The following is a 13,992-nucleotide window of genomic DNA, read 5'->3' as shown; positions in this document are numbered from 1 at the left end:
AAGGGCTAACCAGCCATATATTGCTCCATTAATGCCCTTGCCAGCTATGTAGGGGCAGCGGATGGCATAAGATGGATACATGACTCCGGCCGGCGACATTGTATTCTCCGGCGACATACCTGGGACCCACCACACGATTGCCCGCCCGCCTCCCGCTTTCCACGTCAGCGCACGGATCCATTTTCAAATGAAACTCGCCTTCCCTCGCGCCCATTTCATTAAAATTAATTTGCAACCTGCTCTGCAACCTGCTCTGCGCATCCTGCATCCTGCTTCGCGAACCCTCTGCATCCGAGTTCAGACTGCTATGCGCATCCTGCATCCTGCTTCGCGAACCCTCTGCATCCGAGTTCAGACTGCTCTGCGCATCCGCTGCATCCGAGTTCAGACTGCTCTGCGCATCCGCTGCAACCATCCGCTGCATCCGAGTTCAGGTATTTCTCTGACTTAACCCAATCTTCATCGATGGATATCCGTGGAGAGCTATGACCCAATCTAGAAACAAGGGACTTGTATATTGCTTAAAATTCAACCTTCCATTATTTTCAATTGCGATGGACCGCAGTTCGAAATACTCCTCTTGCAGTTCTGCCAACTATTAGTTGGATCTGCTGAAACAGGTACCAAAATATTTCCAATCTGTAGAAACAAAATACCAGCCTTGAAAACATATCCAGTATTATTCAATATGTTATATTCTACAGAGAAAATAAGTATGAGTGACAGAACAAATTGTATCTAACCTGTAATGGATCATATGCAGAATTAACAACCAAAAGTGGTGTTTTGATGATCTGTAAGAGGTATTGTGGAAAGAAGCACTGCCATTTTGTATCATCCAATGTTAGTAACAACTCTTAGAGGGAAGTGCAATTATAACATAATTTCAAGTGACGGTAACTTTATATGAACATCATAGTACCAGAGTTGGAGGATTCATTTTTGAAGTGCAAGCCCCTGGAAAATGTTTTAAAGATCCCTACAATAAAATATCAAATTTAACAATACAATGAGAATGAAAAATAGATATGAAGAAAGCAAAATAAATCCTTTAATGAACTTAAGGAAATATCAGAGTCAGATATATACATGAAATGTGATGATCTGATTACTGTAAAATCTAAATTGTTTTTGTTGTGACACGTCCTTCCTGCATCATGAAATTTATGACATCTATCAAAATGTGCATAAAATTTAGAATAGAAATAAAGCATGGGTGTGCATGATATCAAATAGGATGTTATTGAGGACATACGAATCCAGTAAAAATCCAGCGTCTGGCATGCACTTGACTATGGCACCCTTGGGCAGAAGATCATGAAAATCATCGCAATGAATAAATGTAGCCAGGCCACCTGCTGAGCAACCAGTAAGAATGGCCTGCAAAAAATCAATTCATAGATCACATTCCATTTTCATGGCTTCCAAGTTTCAACACTTTTCTGATATATGAATATGCATCAGAGAAAACTAGTAGAGCTTACCTGATTGGCTTTGTTCATCCCCTGTGCCAAAAGATCTTCCATCACAGCTTGCCATATTCTTTGACCTCTCATATGGAGGTTGTTACTCTGAAATGCTGCTCATAATTAGTTATGAAAGTTTCCACTGATGTGCAAATGCAACATGCCATGTTGATAGATTTTTAAAATCTTGTTACATGGGTATTACTATGCCTTCACATTGCTCATTGCTAATGCTGCTGCTGCTCATCTTCCTACCTCCTCAAACTTCAAACCAGTAGGGTGTCTGAAAGGTGGGTATGAGTAGGGCTCTCCACTGCAGAAGTCTTGAATGGTGATATCTCTGTTAGAAGTTTTGAAGGGTGAGATCTTTGTTTGATCTTTGTTTTTCTCGGGCGGGAGATCTGTTGCTCTACTTCTCTGTTTCGTATGGGTTTTCTCAAAGTTTTACAACAACACAAACAAACCATTAACTAATTTTTAGTTAATCTACCGAAGGATAAACCAAACAAAATTAACCTGAAGAGCTGTCAAGCCAAATTGTGGTAGAGGACTCATCCTCTGACACTTGCTGATGCTGAGGATGTGCATCCTCTAAGTCTTATCACTGATATGGTATTTTCTGTTATTTTTCAAGGATGTGCATTCAGACTTGAGGCAGCATAAAAATAATCAATTTCAATCAGGATATTTTGTCATGTTAAAGTATTCTAACATGAATCTATTTTGTTGTTGTCACTATGCAGTGCTTCTAAGCCCATGGAATGGTGGAAAAGTGGACACTATGCATTGAAGTATCATGCCGCCCTAATCCGGGTCCAGCATCTTTAAAAATTGTCCTTCACAATGGGGCAAAAAATCATGTGATTTATAGAATATGGGAAGTGCAGGGAAAGACAACCAATAACGAAGCATACTACATTACACTCGTTGCAGGTTTAAAAGAGGCAAAACACAATGGGGTGAATAACATAACAGTGCTGACAAACTCAGAATTAATCTGTAATCACATGGAAGGCATCTACAATGTTCGCGCAGACAATTTGAGGCCCCTCTACAGAGGCAAAAATCTGGAGTGCTCGATTTAATTCTTTTTCGATAAAGCACGTTGCGAAGATCCATAAAATCTCTTCTGATCTAATGGTTGGAGCAATCTCAAGTGTAGATGCAGGTGCCAGAGATGATTCAGGATCATCGTTCATTCCATTGGCAAACATTGATCAGCATCAATATAGGTCTCGACTATGTGTATACACCATGGTTGTCATTTTTATTGGGATTCTGATACCGTGGTTCTTTCAGTAAAGTACTCGTTAATGTACTTTTTTTTGGTTTTGTAATATCATTCACCTTGGATGTCCAATCATGTTATAACTGAATTCATGTGTCCAATTATGTACATTATATTTGAGGTGAACTAATTATTCTTAACCTACTGGTGATTCTGAAGGCCATCCACAAGTTGGCAAATGTGTGGATCATTGCTTTCAGTGCATATGAATATGTGAATGTTTGATTGGTTTTAATTATGTCCATTTAATATTTTTCAAACTTGACTAGACTACTATTGGACATGGAATTATAACTCCTCAGCTTAATAATATGTATGCACAATCTTCTTCAAGCATCATTCATGATTGCCTATTAATACTTGGAGGGTACCAAAGGCTCATAGTTACCTTGTTATCTACACCTGTTAATTCCATCCACATACTTGCAGCTGCTCCATAAAACAACACAACTATCTGCACAAGCAATCTGATTTCCTTCATTTGAAGCATTTTTGTTGAGTAGGGTTTGCAACACACAAGCAATTCTAGGTAATGTTTCCTTTCTTTTCCTTGCTTTCCATACTATATGCACTCACCACATATTTATTTCCTTCAACTTGTTGCTTGACACGAAGTTGGAATCCTTAACACCTACATATAAACTTAGAATGCTGATGACTTGGAACATGTAAGTATTAATTCTCTTGAATAATGTGCCAACGACCATGAATCAACCAGAAAGTAGTTATGGAAAGACCATCTGCCATCTCAATCCTTTCCCTGTACTCATGTTGAAAAGAGATTGGTTGTGATGAACTCGACTTAAAATGGATCTTTAACAGTTTTGGAAAGACCATCTGTCATCTCAATCCTTTTCCTGTTACACATGTTGAAAAAATATGGTAAAATTGTTTTGTGATGAACTAGACTTCCTCAAAATCGATCTTAACATTTGTCTTTCCATAGTGCATGCACTCTTCATCTAGTTTATTACCATTTATGAATCACATAAATTTGGATGTTGTTTACACATTTTTCCATCAGCAAGAAAGAGAGTCAACTTTAAGGTCACGAGCTTTGAAAATTTGTTAATTGAACTCTGAAATTTGTTAATGGTTAGTTCTTTCTCTAGACCGGCTTTAGACTGAAAAAATAAGCACCTCTTAAAGAAAATTATTCCACCAGCTCCACTGAATTGAGGTTGTTCCTGATAATTACATATATAGAGATAATGACATGGGATATATCTCGGGGGCCATAAATGGCAAGTTTATTGTATTGATTCCTAAGAAGAAGAATCTGTAGAATTTTGTTGATTTTAGGCCCATATCCCTTTGTAAATGGGTTTATAAAGTGATATATAAATTGATTTCCAGAAGAGTTAAATTGATTTTATCGAATTTTATTACTCAAGAACAATTTTAATTTATGGAAGGAAGGAAGATACAAGACACCATTGGAATAGCACAGGAGATGATCCATTCAATTAAATATAGAGATCATAAATCATGTCTACTTTGGATTTGGTTAAAGCCTATGACTTCATTGATTGATAATTTTTGTTATTAATGTTGATCAAAATGGGTATGAGTAGACATAACTCAAAATGGATCATGGGATGTATTAAATCTACACATTTTGTTGTGGTTATCAATGGTTTACCTTCTAAGTTCTTCTCAGCCTATAAGGGGTTGAGACAGGCATATGCATTGTCACCCTTACTATTCCTTCTGCTAATAGACACATTAAGCAGGAAATTGAAGGATTCATGGGACACAGGCCACATCAAAGGGGTCAGAGTTTCCAATTACCTATAGGTAACACATCTTATGTTCGTAGATGATATTTTATTTGGGGGATAGATTTCTATTGCTGAATGGTCCATCTTTCATAAAAGAATTAAGATATTTGGGGATACCTCTGAACTGTTATTCAATGAAACAAAGTCAAAATTAATACATAATGGAAAAGATGAATCAGTATTGGAGGAAATAAGGTAGCTTTTTGGGATATCTTCCAACCATATAGATGATGGTTTCAACTACTTGGGATTCATTTTAAAACTGTGTGGATTCAAAATTAAGAAATGGGAATGGTTAATTGGCAAGTTTAAATATAAATTAGATAGTTGGAAACATAAATGGATGTCATTGGGGGGGAGATTGATTATGCTTAATCCGAGCATACACAGCAATACACAGCATCCGAGCATACACAGCAATATAATCAGAGCATTGCTGGTGGTGATCCTGGCATCTATAACAGATCAGTACTTGGAGAAACTAATCCGAGCATACACAGCAATATAATCAGAGCATTGCTGGTGGTGATCCTGGCATCTATAACAGATCAGTACTTGGAGAAACATTTACATTTCATATCTTTGATGATAAGTGGACCTCTACCACTCGGGAAGGGACAGTTTACTGCCCCTGTTGTAGTAATATATGCACTGCACAATTTTACCATACAAGTATAGTAAAGGGGCAATTATACATTATCTGGGTTGTCTGTGCTTTTGGTGGTTTTTATTCAAAATTAATTCCAATTAAGTTTATCCTGCAACAATATGAACATTATGATTCTGATTGGTGATAATAACTTACATTACTGTTAGTGTGAATTCTCTCGAGAATTTTTCCTTTTGCTTTTGGCTAGAATATCTTAACCAGGAGTCTCAGTCACCTGCCCTCACATTCTGATCTCTCACTTATCTTCAGGGGCAGGATAACAACCCAAATGACCTTTCTTATTCTTTTGCTCTCTCGTTAACTAAAAGATAAAGTATTGTTTCACAAAATAAAACTTAATGCCTGCTGTTGAGTTTTTAATCTCTTCAATTGCATGCCTCTTTTATCATATCCTGCCAAACCAAATCAGTTACCATGAACCTTTTATGTCTTCAAAACATGCTTAAAAATTTATGTCTTCAAAACATGCTTAAAAATTTGGATTTGTTTTCTCTTCATGGGACGAGCTTGTTTTTTCTTGATGGGACGATCTAGTGGTTGACACAATGGGATATATTGTCCCCTTTATCCAGTTTCAAAATTTCAAATCCTCTTTTCAGTGGTTGGCACAATGGGATGTTATCCTCTCCACCCGGTTTCAAATCACACAGGGGTATCTTTAGCTCCTTGTGATAAGGCTCAAAGAGTAGGCTCCCCCACTGTCGTGGAGTCTCAAATCTTGCTAAATCAAAAATTCCTGGTATATTTGGCTATTGAATATACCCTTGCAATTATAATGGCAATCCCTAGATTTGATCTTAGGCCTCACCTAGAAATTGTACTCACTTTTGAAAAATCATCATTTCAATTAAATCTGTAAATTAAGTGATTATTAATTTGCAGAAACTGGCCACTCAATTGATAGGAAAACCAGTGTTACCGAAAATTGACAACAGATTGGTGCTGTTCATGTCTACCATTGAAACTGATCTCTGATTTAATGTGTATACCGTCATCTCAAACTGATGTTCCATTCAACAGTTTTCCTTAATGGAGCACACCCTCTTGAAATCTCCTCCAATGTGCTTCCAACAATTTGTTTTGAGAAACTGACTGATGCTTCTTCCTTTTGCGTTCCATTCAGTTATTTTAATTAGATGGGATTTCTATTCCCTCCATACAACGAGAAATATTAGTACCCAGGGAATAACCAAATGTCACATATAGTGAAAATTGAAATGATTCAAGAACAGGTGAGTTTTTCATCAACGTGAATCAGCCATTTACTGTGTGTCAGTTCAACTGAAATTCAGAACTTTAATCATGGTTCTGTTTGGATCTATGACAATTTTATATTCGACCATGTCCCAAGGGTTTTCAGGGTCTCTGGAAGAACCAATATGACATAAATGGTTAAACGAGCTGTGATAATCATGTCCATTGATGCACAACAATGGGAAGCCCGTTCACTTTGTATGCCTCTGAATGTTTCAAAGATCCCACTGTCCTCATTTCATATAGCATTGGGAAGCACAATTTCTTTGGTCATTCTGGAACCTTGCAAAAATTCTGTTACAGTGATTCAGACTTCCAATAGAATGTCAGAGTTGCCATAATACACTAGTTCTTATCACACCAATATGACACTGGTATCGTTAAGTTGTTTCCTGCAACATCATATGCAGAGATGCATAGACTTTCTAGTCAACCAAGAGATTAATGATGCCAATCATTTTACAGTGCTGGATTGTAGTTTATATTGCTGATGGTTGTGCCTACCGAGAGTTTCATAGCATGAGGGTACTGTCAAGGAAGCATTATCTTCCTCAATAATTACAAAATTACTTCCTTATCAACAATTCCAGAGTTTATTAGGTTTTGTAATATATTGTCTGCCTTGACAGCTTCAAATGCTATATTTTAGACATTTCTGTGCCTCTCAATCTCCACCTGAATTATGCTGTGCTATCAATCCACACTTCTTTTAAGGCCTGAAAATATGGATGGAAAAAGAGGTTTGATATAGATTTGACGACAATGCTGACAGAATAGTCTAGAAACAGTGCAGTACTCCTAGAAACTTGCTTGGAGAATCACAGGTCATCAGTAGCCAAAGTTCAGGACCAAGTGGGAATTGTGTATAATTAATGAAAACAAGAAAAACTCAGAATTTGAAATAATTAAGAGTTCATGAATTTTTCCCTTAATAATATTAACAGAACTGTTTCAATGGTCGCAAAAATGCAGAGCTTTTGATATTACAAAGACCAAGTTGGTTTGCCTGCAAAGGAACCACAAGCATAGCTAAACATACAAATAGAAGGAAACCAGTTTCAATGCCCTAACTAGCCAACAAATTTCACCAACCACTAAGAAGTTCAAGTTATTCAAAACTGTCCCAAGAGATTCACACATAATTATGTTCCCTGTCAACCTTTTAAATGCTCAATAAATCAAAGCTGGAGGGCCAAATCAGGCTGTGAATCAACCAGCATTCCAGAAGACTGCCTAACTGGAGACCTTGGAGACTGTTTTTCTACATTCAAATCTGGTGGAATCGAATTTGAAAATTCAGATGTCTGTTGAGAAGGCTGTTTTGAAGGTAAAGACTTCCATAGTTGTTTTTGAGATTGGGATGTATCAGCTCCCATTGGTATCTGCCTGCAATTAAAAGGACTCTGTGTGGTTGAATTCGGCAATTCTAACATCGAGTTTACACCTCCCTGAGAAGTGGCATGAGATGACAGATTCTGAGGATGCATCCAGCTCAGCTGTGAACGCATATACAGAGGCATGTCCATGGGTGCCTGCTGTTGAATAAATTGAGGAACACTACTAGAAATGCCTGATAGTTTTGTATCACCATATGGTTCCCTGGCCACACAATTGGAATTACCATCCAACCTTCTATCAAAACCAGTGCTGCCAGAAGTTGTCGTCTGGACACTTGAAACAGGTTGCACATGTTCAGCTGGTTTGGCAGATGCCCATTGCATAAGTCGGTTACTTCTGGAGACAATCTCAAGCAATTTTGACTGGGATACATTTGAGGTAAATTTTGCACCTGCCAGATTGACTTCACTGGATTTAGCAATTGATGAAGCTGATTTCAACTCACTCTGTTTGACTCCTTGCAAAGGCGTTTGAAAATTTATATTGTTGGCTGACTGTGAACTCATAGATAGAGGAACATGTAACCCAGTAGATTGAGACAGAGATACTAGTCCTGTAGATTGAGCAACTGTTGCAACTGTAGATTGAGCCAAGGTCTGTTGATCCTTGATCTCCTCACGCAATAACAAAGCACCAGGAGGAGCTTCAGCTGTAACAAAAAAGAAAAAAACAAGAATATAAGAAGTTAACAATGAATATGGGAGTGAATCCAATTAACATAAAGGCTATCAATATTCTCCTTCAAAACACATAAACAAAAATGCAGTCCTTGAGGAAAAAGTTGAAAATCCTAGGAATTGAACATGTACAAACAACATAACTTTTACAAGTAGAAAAAGAAAAGGCGCAACTGCTATAAGAGTTTATATGAAGAAACAATGAAATTGAATATCTGCAAGAGAAGAATTAGCATTTAGAACTATCTCAGAAGGCTCATGTCTGTGTTGCTTCCACTTCAAATGCCATATATACTTAGGATCTTGTAGAACAAATGTCCAAAGCATTATCAGATCTTAGATTATTTGAAATAGAATTGAGGAAACATGGGCACTCTAGTAGAGGCAAAAGTACAATTTAATATCAAAGAAAGGCATCTCAATTCATAAAATGAAAGAAACAAAACTAATTAATAATGAGTTGGAAAACAAAGTCATATACAGTCATCAAAATACAGTCATATACAGTCATCAAAAGTCATATACAGTCATCAAAATACAGTCATCAAAAGTCATATACAGTCATCAAAATACAGTCATATACAGTCATATACAGTCATCAAAATACAGTCATATACAGTCATATATCTCAAAGTCATATACAGTCATCAAAATAATTAATAATGAGTTGGAAAACAAAGTCCTAACAACAAAATAAATGATAAAATATTTAAATGATAAAACTCCATATGAGCTTAGGGCACTAGATGAAGTTGACAAAACATATTTCATCGTAGAAGTAAAAAAGGTTATCAAGAAAAACTTCTTTTATAAAAGTCACAAGCCACCGATAATATCTGCAAGAGAAGATTTAGCATTTAGAACTATCTCAGAAGGCTCATGTCTGTGTTGCTTCATACGGTTTCAATTTTTAATCAAATCCACAAATTAAATACAAAAAGTTAACAAGTGCAGTTATTAGTTAAAAGAAGGGACTTTAGATGCACCTCTTCTTGTCAAGAGGAGAGGAAGAATTTTTCCAACAGTAGTCATTGTTATAATCCTATGATCTTCTAGGATATGGCTGGTAGACTTTCTAATAAGGATGAGAATGAAGATGTCATTACTCTTTCTGAGGGACTATTACAATTCAATTAGTAGTCTTGTTAAGGTCCGACAAGATGCTAGGGAGGCACACCATAGAAAAAAAGTGCCCATTGTCGTCTCAGCATGAGTTCCCACTATTTAGGTCAATTCCTATAAAGTCATGGGAGGCTTCCCTACAATCACAAAATCCTACACCACAAGATTAGTATACCAGTGCCTTATTATAATTCTTATTGGTTGATGGAGTCCAGGAGTTAGTTTAGGAAATTTGCTATTCTGAGAATGATTTCTTACTGTAGAAAACATAAAACAACAAAGAAAACACACAATAAATAAAAGAAAAAGCCTTGGAAAAGCACAGGGATTTTGTTTGAAGAACCCTTACCAATTTTAGGATGAAATACCGTGATATTACCCTTGGTATGTGGCTGAAAATGAAGATAAGGCTTTCTGTTCTGAACCTTCAAACCTGCACAAAAACACAGAAACCAACAAGCTATAGCCCATTTTGGGGTCATCCAAACCTGAACACAGAAACCTGAACTCGGATGCAGCGGATGGTTGCAGCGGATGCGCAGAGCAGTCTGAACTCGGATGCAGCGGATGCGCAGAGCAGTCTGAACTCGGATGCAGAGGGTTCGCGAAGCAGGATGCAGGATGCGCAGAGCAGGTTGCAAATTAATTTTAATGAAATGGGCGCGAGGGAAGGCGAGTTTCATTTGAAAATGGATCCGTGCGCTGACGTGGAAAGCGGGAGGCGGGCGGGCAATCGTGTGGTGGGTCCCAGGTATGTCGCCGGAGAATACAATGTCGCCGGCCGGAGTCATGTATCCATCTTATGCCATCCGCTGCCCATACATAGCTGGCAAGGGCATTAATGGAGCAATATATGGCTGGTTAGCCCTTGCCGTGAGGCTGGCAGTGAATGGACTTTTAGCACGCTCAAATGAAACTTTTAATGTACTTACTTTAAATGGTCACTGGGCGGTGATGTCTTTCAACTTCCACTTGCGTTTGGTGACTGATCGTGGGCCGCTCTTTGTATGGCCCATTGGGAATGCTGCATTCAACACCAGCTACAAAGACTTTGACGTACACCCACTGTCACCCGATCAGGGGTTAAATTTGACGCCCGTATGCCCGTATTTAGCGTTTTTACACGTAAAATACTTTCACGTTTCAAATCTCCACGTCAGGGGGAACTTGCCAATAATTTTTAAGACCGTCAATCTGACGGGCATATTTAAAAATCAAAAGTTTTAAAATTTTTTTATATATATATTTTTAACCTTGAGCTAAAAGCGATTCATTAACATTTTTAATAATTCATTAACATTTTTAATATGTAATTTAAGTTAATAATCCGTGACCTGTATCGCAATTGGCCAATTTGCCAAGTGATTGCTATGCGGATTCCGGACTAAGTCCACTGTCCGAAATATCAATTTCTAATTTTCGTATCAGGTATGGTATCCGGATTCCAGACTAAGTCCACTGTCCGAGATATCAACTTCTAATTTTCGTATCAGGTATGGTGTATGGTATTATTGGTAATTAATTCCCAGCGACTCACTACTGAGTTATGTTGCTGAGTTATGGTGATTCCGACTAAGTCATAATATCAATTCCTAATTTTCAACAGTTAAATGGTATGGTATTATTGGCAATTAATTCCCAGCTACCACTGCTGAGTTATGTTACTAATTTACTTTCAAGTTCCAAGTTTTAATTCGTGTCCAATTCCAATGCACAGCAATCTGTGAGTTATTCATTGAATAGCAATCTGTGAGTTATTCATTGTTGAATGTGGTGACTTTGGTGAGGAGCAAGGGATAAGAAAAACTCTCCAAACTCTGGAACTTCTTCGAATGCTATAAAACCAGAACTCAGCCGACCAAATAACCAGTAAGTGATAGCCTATTAGGCATAGATAGTAAGAGATGCTCTGCTCTATTTTCTATGCATGCTTGCTCTATTTTCTATGCATGCTTGTTGGATATCTGTATTCGTTTTTCTATGTATATATTCGACATATTCAACTCGTTAAATTTTTTCGCTGCCTTTGGAATCTCCATTACCTGCAGAAAAACCAAGTTCAGTTTGTTGTTTTATCTACAGGAAAACCAAGTTGAATTTGCAGTTCGTTGTTTTATCTACAGAAAAACCAAGTTGAATTTGCTGTTTTATCTATAGAAAGTAAACAGTTTGGCAAGACTGTTATGAAAAACTTACCTCGTTTGGGTGCTTGTTTCCCCAGTCCATAGTTTGGCAAGACTATTATGAAAAACTTACCTCGTTTGGGTGCTTGTTTCCCCAGTCCACGGCAAACTGTATAGAGTCACATTTTCTATGGACACTTATAGGCCAGTAATGGTGTTGGGGAACAAGCCCTCTGCTATAAAAGTCATAGTATTGTGGTGTTACCAACAATACTATGAATCTGAATAATTGTTACCAACATTTTCAGGGATGGCTCTTGATCCAACTTAAATAAAAACACACATTAATACAGTGCCTGCAAGCCACCCAAAATGAGGACCACAAAGAATACAGGCATATTCTCCAGACAGTTCTGATGTCCTCGCTGTAACCAAACAATCAATAATTGGTCAAACATAAAAATACACGGTTAATATTAACATTATCCAGCCCTAAGAATTATCTGATGTCCTCGCTTAAGAATTGTAACTTGCCCCATTAATAGAGTATTTTTGTCCTCGCTTAAGAATTGTAACTTGCCCCATTAATAGAGTATTTTTAGCCGGCTCTTTCTTCAAAGTTTGGGCATCAACAGGGCCGAATTTTCTGTCACTGGCTTTATGAATTCTGTTAATAGCCCTTTTACCTACCTCGGGAAACGATGCGTCCTGGGGTTTGGTCTTCAAGGGCCGTTTCTACTCAGGATTTCCACCCCTAACCTTAGACTTCTGAGGAGAAAAGCCATGAGCGTGACCAGATTTCCTCTTGAACTGCGGATGTTGGTGTGATTTCTTGGGATAAATCAAACCCTTGAAATCACTGATCGGATAGCTCTGATAATGAGCCAGAAAATCCGGGGTTGGAAGGAGAGCAGATCCCATATCTATCCAGCGCCTCAAAACTAAACAAAATGAAGGTAAGAACTGAGAAGGAAGCGAAAGCTTGCAGAACGATGTGAAGGGAGGGCAAAGAGGTAAAGAAATAGGCATCCTGTCACTGCGCGTCCCGGCGATCTTCCCATGAAAAACCTTGGAAAGGGTGAGGTGTCTCATCCCTTTTATAAAATTTAAAAAAACACGTAAAGCCCTGGAAATATACCTGAAACTACGTTTATGACAACTTTCTGTAACTGAGGACTGAGGAGATCATTCCCTGAACAGTTTGTGCACTGAGCCTCCCATGAAAGTTCCAAACACAGAAAAGAATCTAGTGCAGACACAGGAAATAAAACACAGACGCGAACTGTTACAACTCTCTGTTCAATAGCGCTTCACAGATTCGACATGGAGTTTTACCCAACGTGAAAAAGAGAAATTGCTTCTAGTTTCATTCATATACAGAAAATCGTTAGCCCAATACATTACACACATGGCTTTGATATAGCCAGCTGGAGTCTTTATTTGAGTAGCTATTATAATCAATGACACATATTCGAAAATCAATTGTCTTGTGTAAAACCTTATAGTTCATGGAATTTTCCATGTGGCAGAAACATAGCCGGGCCGTGAGCATTCTCCTACAGTTTGTGTTAGTGGTTAGGAACAAGGCCCCTGTCTTATGAAATGCCCTCCAGTTTCCATTCTCGTCCACCAGTGTTCACGGTTAGGTACATGAGTCTGATAAAGAATTAAAAATAAAAATAAAAACGGTTGTTTGCTTGCTGCATACTTGGGTTTCACTCTGGTAGAACAAAATTAGTATTTTTTACCGGATGCTCCAGCTTTGCAAGGCCAATTATGAAATGAGTCTAATAAAGAATTAAAAATAAAAATAAAAACGGTTGTTTGCTTGCTGCCATAATTGGGTTTCACTCTGGTAAAACAAAATTAGTATTTTTTACCGGATGCTCCAACTTTGCAAGGCCAATTATGAAATCAGAATGAAAATAACTAGTACTTTCTTCTGCTACAAGGATTTACTTGCCATGAATACCAGCAGTGAATATCAACATTATTTCACAAAAATTACTATTTGTGGTACGCTGCATATTATTTTCCTCTAAACTGGTGTTAGTTGATATTTTTTTTTATCAGATATCTCTTCTATATTGTAGTGGGATGGGATGGGAGTAGCTTTCGTTTTTTATGTATGAGACAGGGCAATACTATAAATGTAATTTGAAGAATTATGAGTACAATTTGAAATTAGATGAAACTTGTACAAATAAATTTTA

The 13,992-nt window shown here is 37.6% G+C and overlaps 2 protein-coding genes across 3 annotated transcripts; one reads left to right on the top strand and one right to left on the bottom strand.

Moving 5' to 3' along the window:
• On the top strand, positions 1-3,048 carry LOC149161130 (uncharacterized). The gene is made up of 2 exons (XM_089435486.1): positions 1-434; positions 2,210-3,048. The coding sequence occupies exons 1-2, from the start codon at positions 80-82 to the stop codon at positions 2,254-2,256; spliced, it is 402 nt and encodes a 133-aa protein (XP_089291612.1). The 5' UTR covers positions 1-79; the 3' UTR covers positions 2,257-3,048.
• A 4,316-nt stretch (positions 3,049-7,364) lies between these two features.
• LOC149161129 (uncharacterized) lies at positions 7,365-10,525 on the bottom strand. Of its 2 annotated transcripts, none has more exons than XM_089436899.1 (2): positions 10,006-10,525; positions 7,365-8,506 (listed from the first exon to the last, which is right to left on the bottom strand). In XM_089436899.1, exons 1-2 carry the CDS (start codon positions 10,445-10,447, stop codon positions 7,638-7,640), a joined length of 1,311 nt encoding a protein of 436 aa, XP_089293025.1. In that variant the 5' UTR covers positions 10,448-10,525; the 3' UTR covers positions 7,365-7,637. The 2 variants fall into 2 exon arrangements, with proteins under 2 accessions (XP_089293025.1, XP_089293026.1); XM_089436900.1 differs by having other exon boundaries at positions 10,159-10,525.
• Between the last annotated feature and the right edge of the window lie 3,467 nt (positions 10,526-13,992).

This window comes from Pinus tabuliformis, chromosome 5_2 (assembly GCF_031772625.1).
Source record: "Pinus tabuliformis cultivar Carrire ecotype Pingquan chromosome 5_2, CPIR1, whole genome shotgun sequence".
Classification (NCBI taxonomy): domain Eukaryota; kingdom Viridiplantae; phylum Streptophyta; class Pinopsida; order Pinales; family Pinaceae; genus Pinus; species Pinus tabuliformis.
This window is presented reverse-complemented; position numbering and strand designations above follow the sequence as displayed.

Excerpts from the sequence above, each read along its gene's own strand:
- LOC149161130 (XM_089435486.1), top strand. The coding sequence starts at position 80 with ATGACTCCGGCCGGCGACATTGTATTCTCCGGCGACATACCTGGGACC. Across the intron at positions 435-2,209 it reads TCCGCTGCATCCGAGTTCAG|TGCTTCTAAGCCCATGGAAT; the intron begins GTATTTCTCTGA and ends GTCACTATGCAG.
- LOC149161129 (XM_089436899.1), bottom strand. The coding sequence starts at position 10,447 with ATGACTCCGGCCGGCGACATTGTATTCTCCGGCGACATACCTGGGACC. Across the intron at positions 8,507-10,005 it reads GGTATTTCATCCTAAAATTG|CTGAAGCTCCTCCTGGTGCT; the intron begins GTAAGGGTTCTT and ends TTTTTGTTACAG.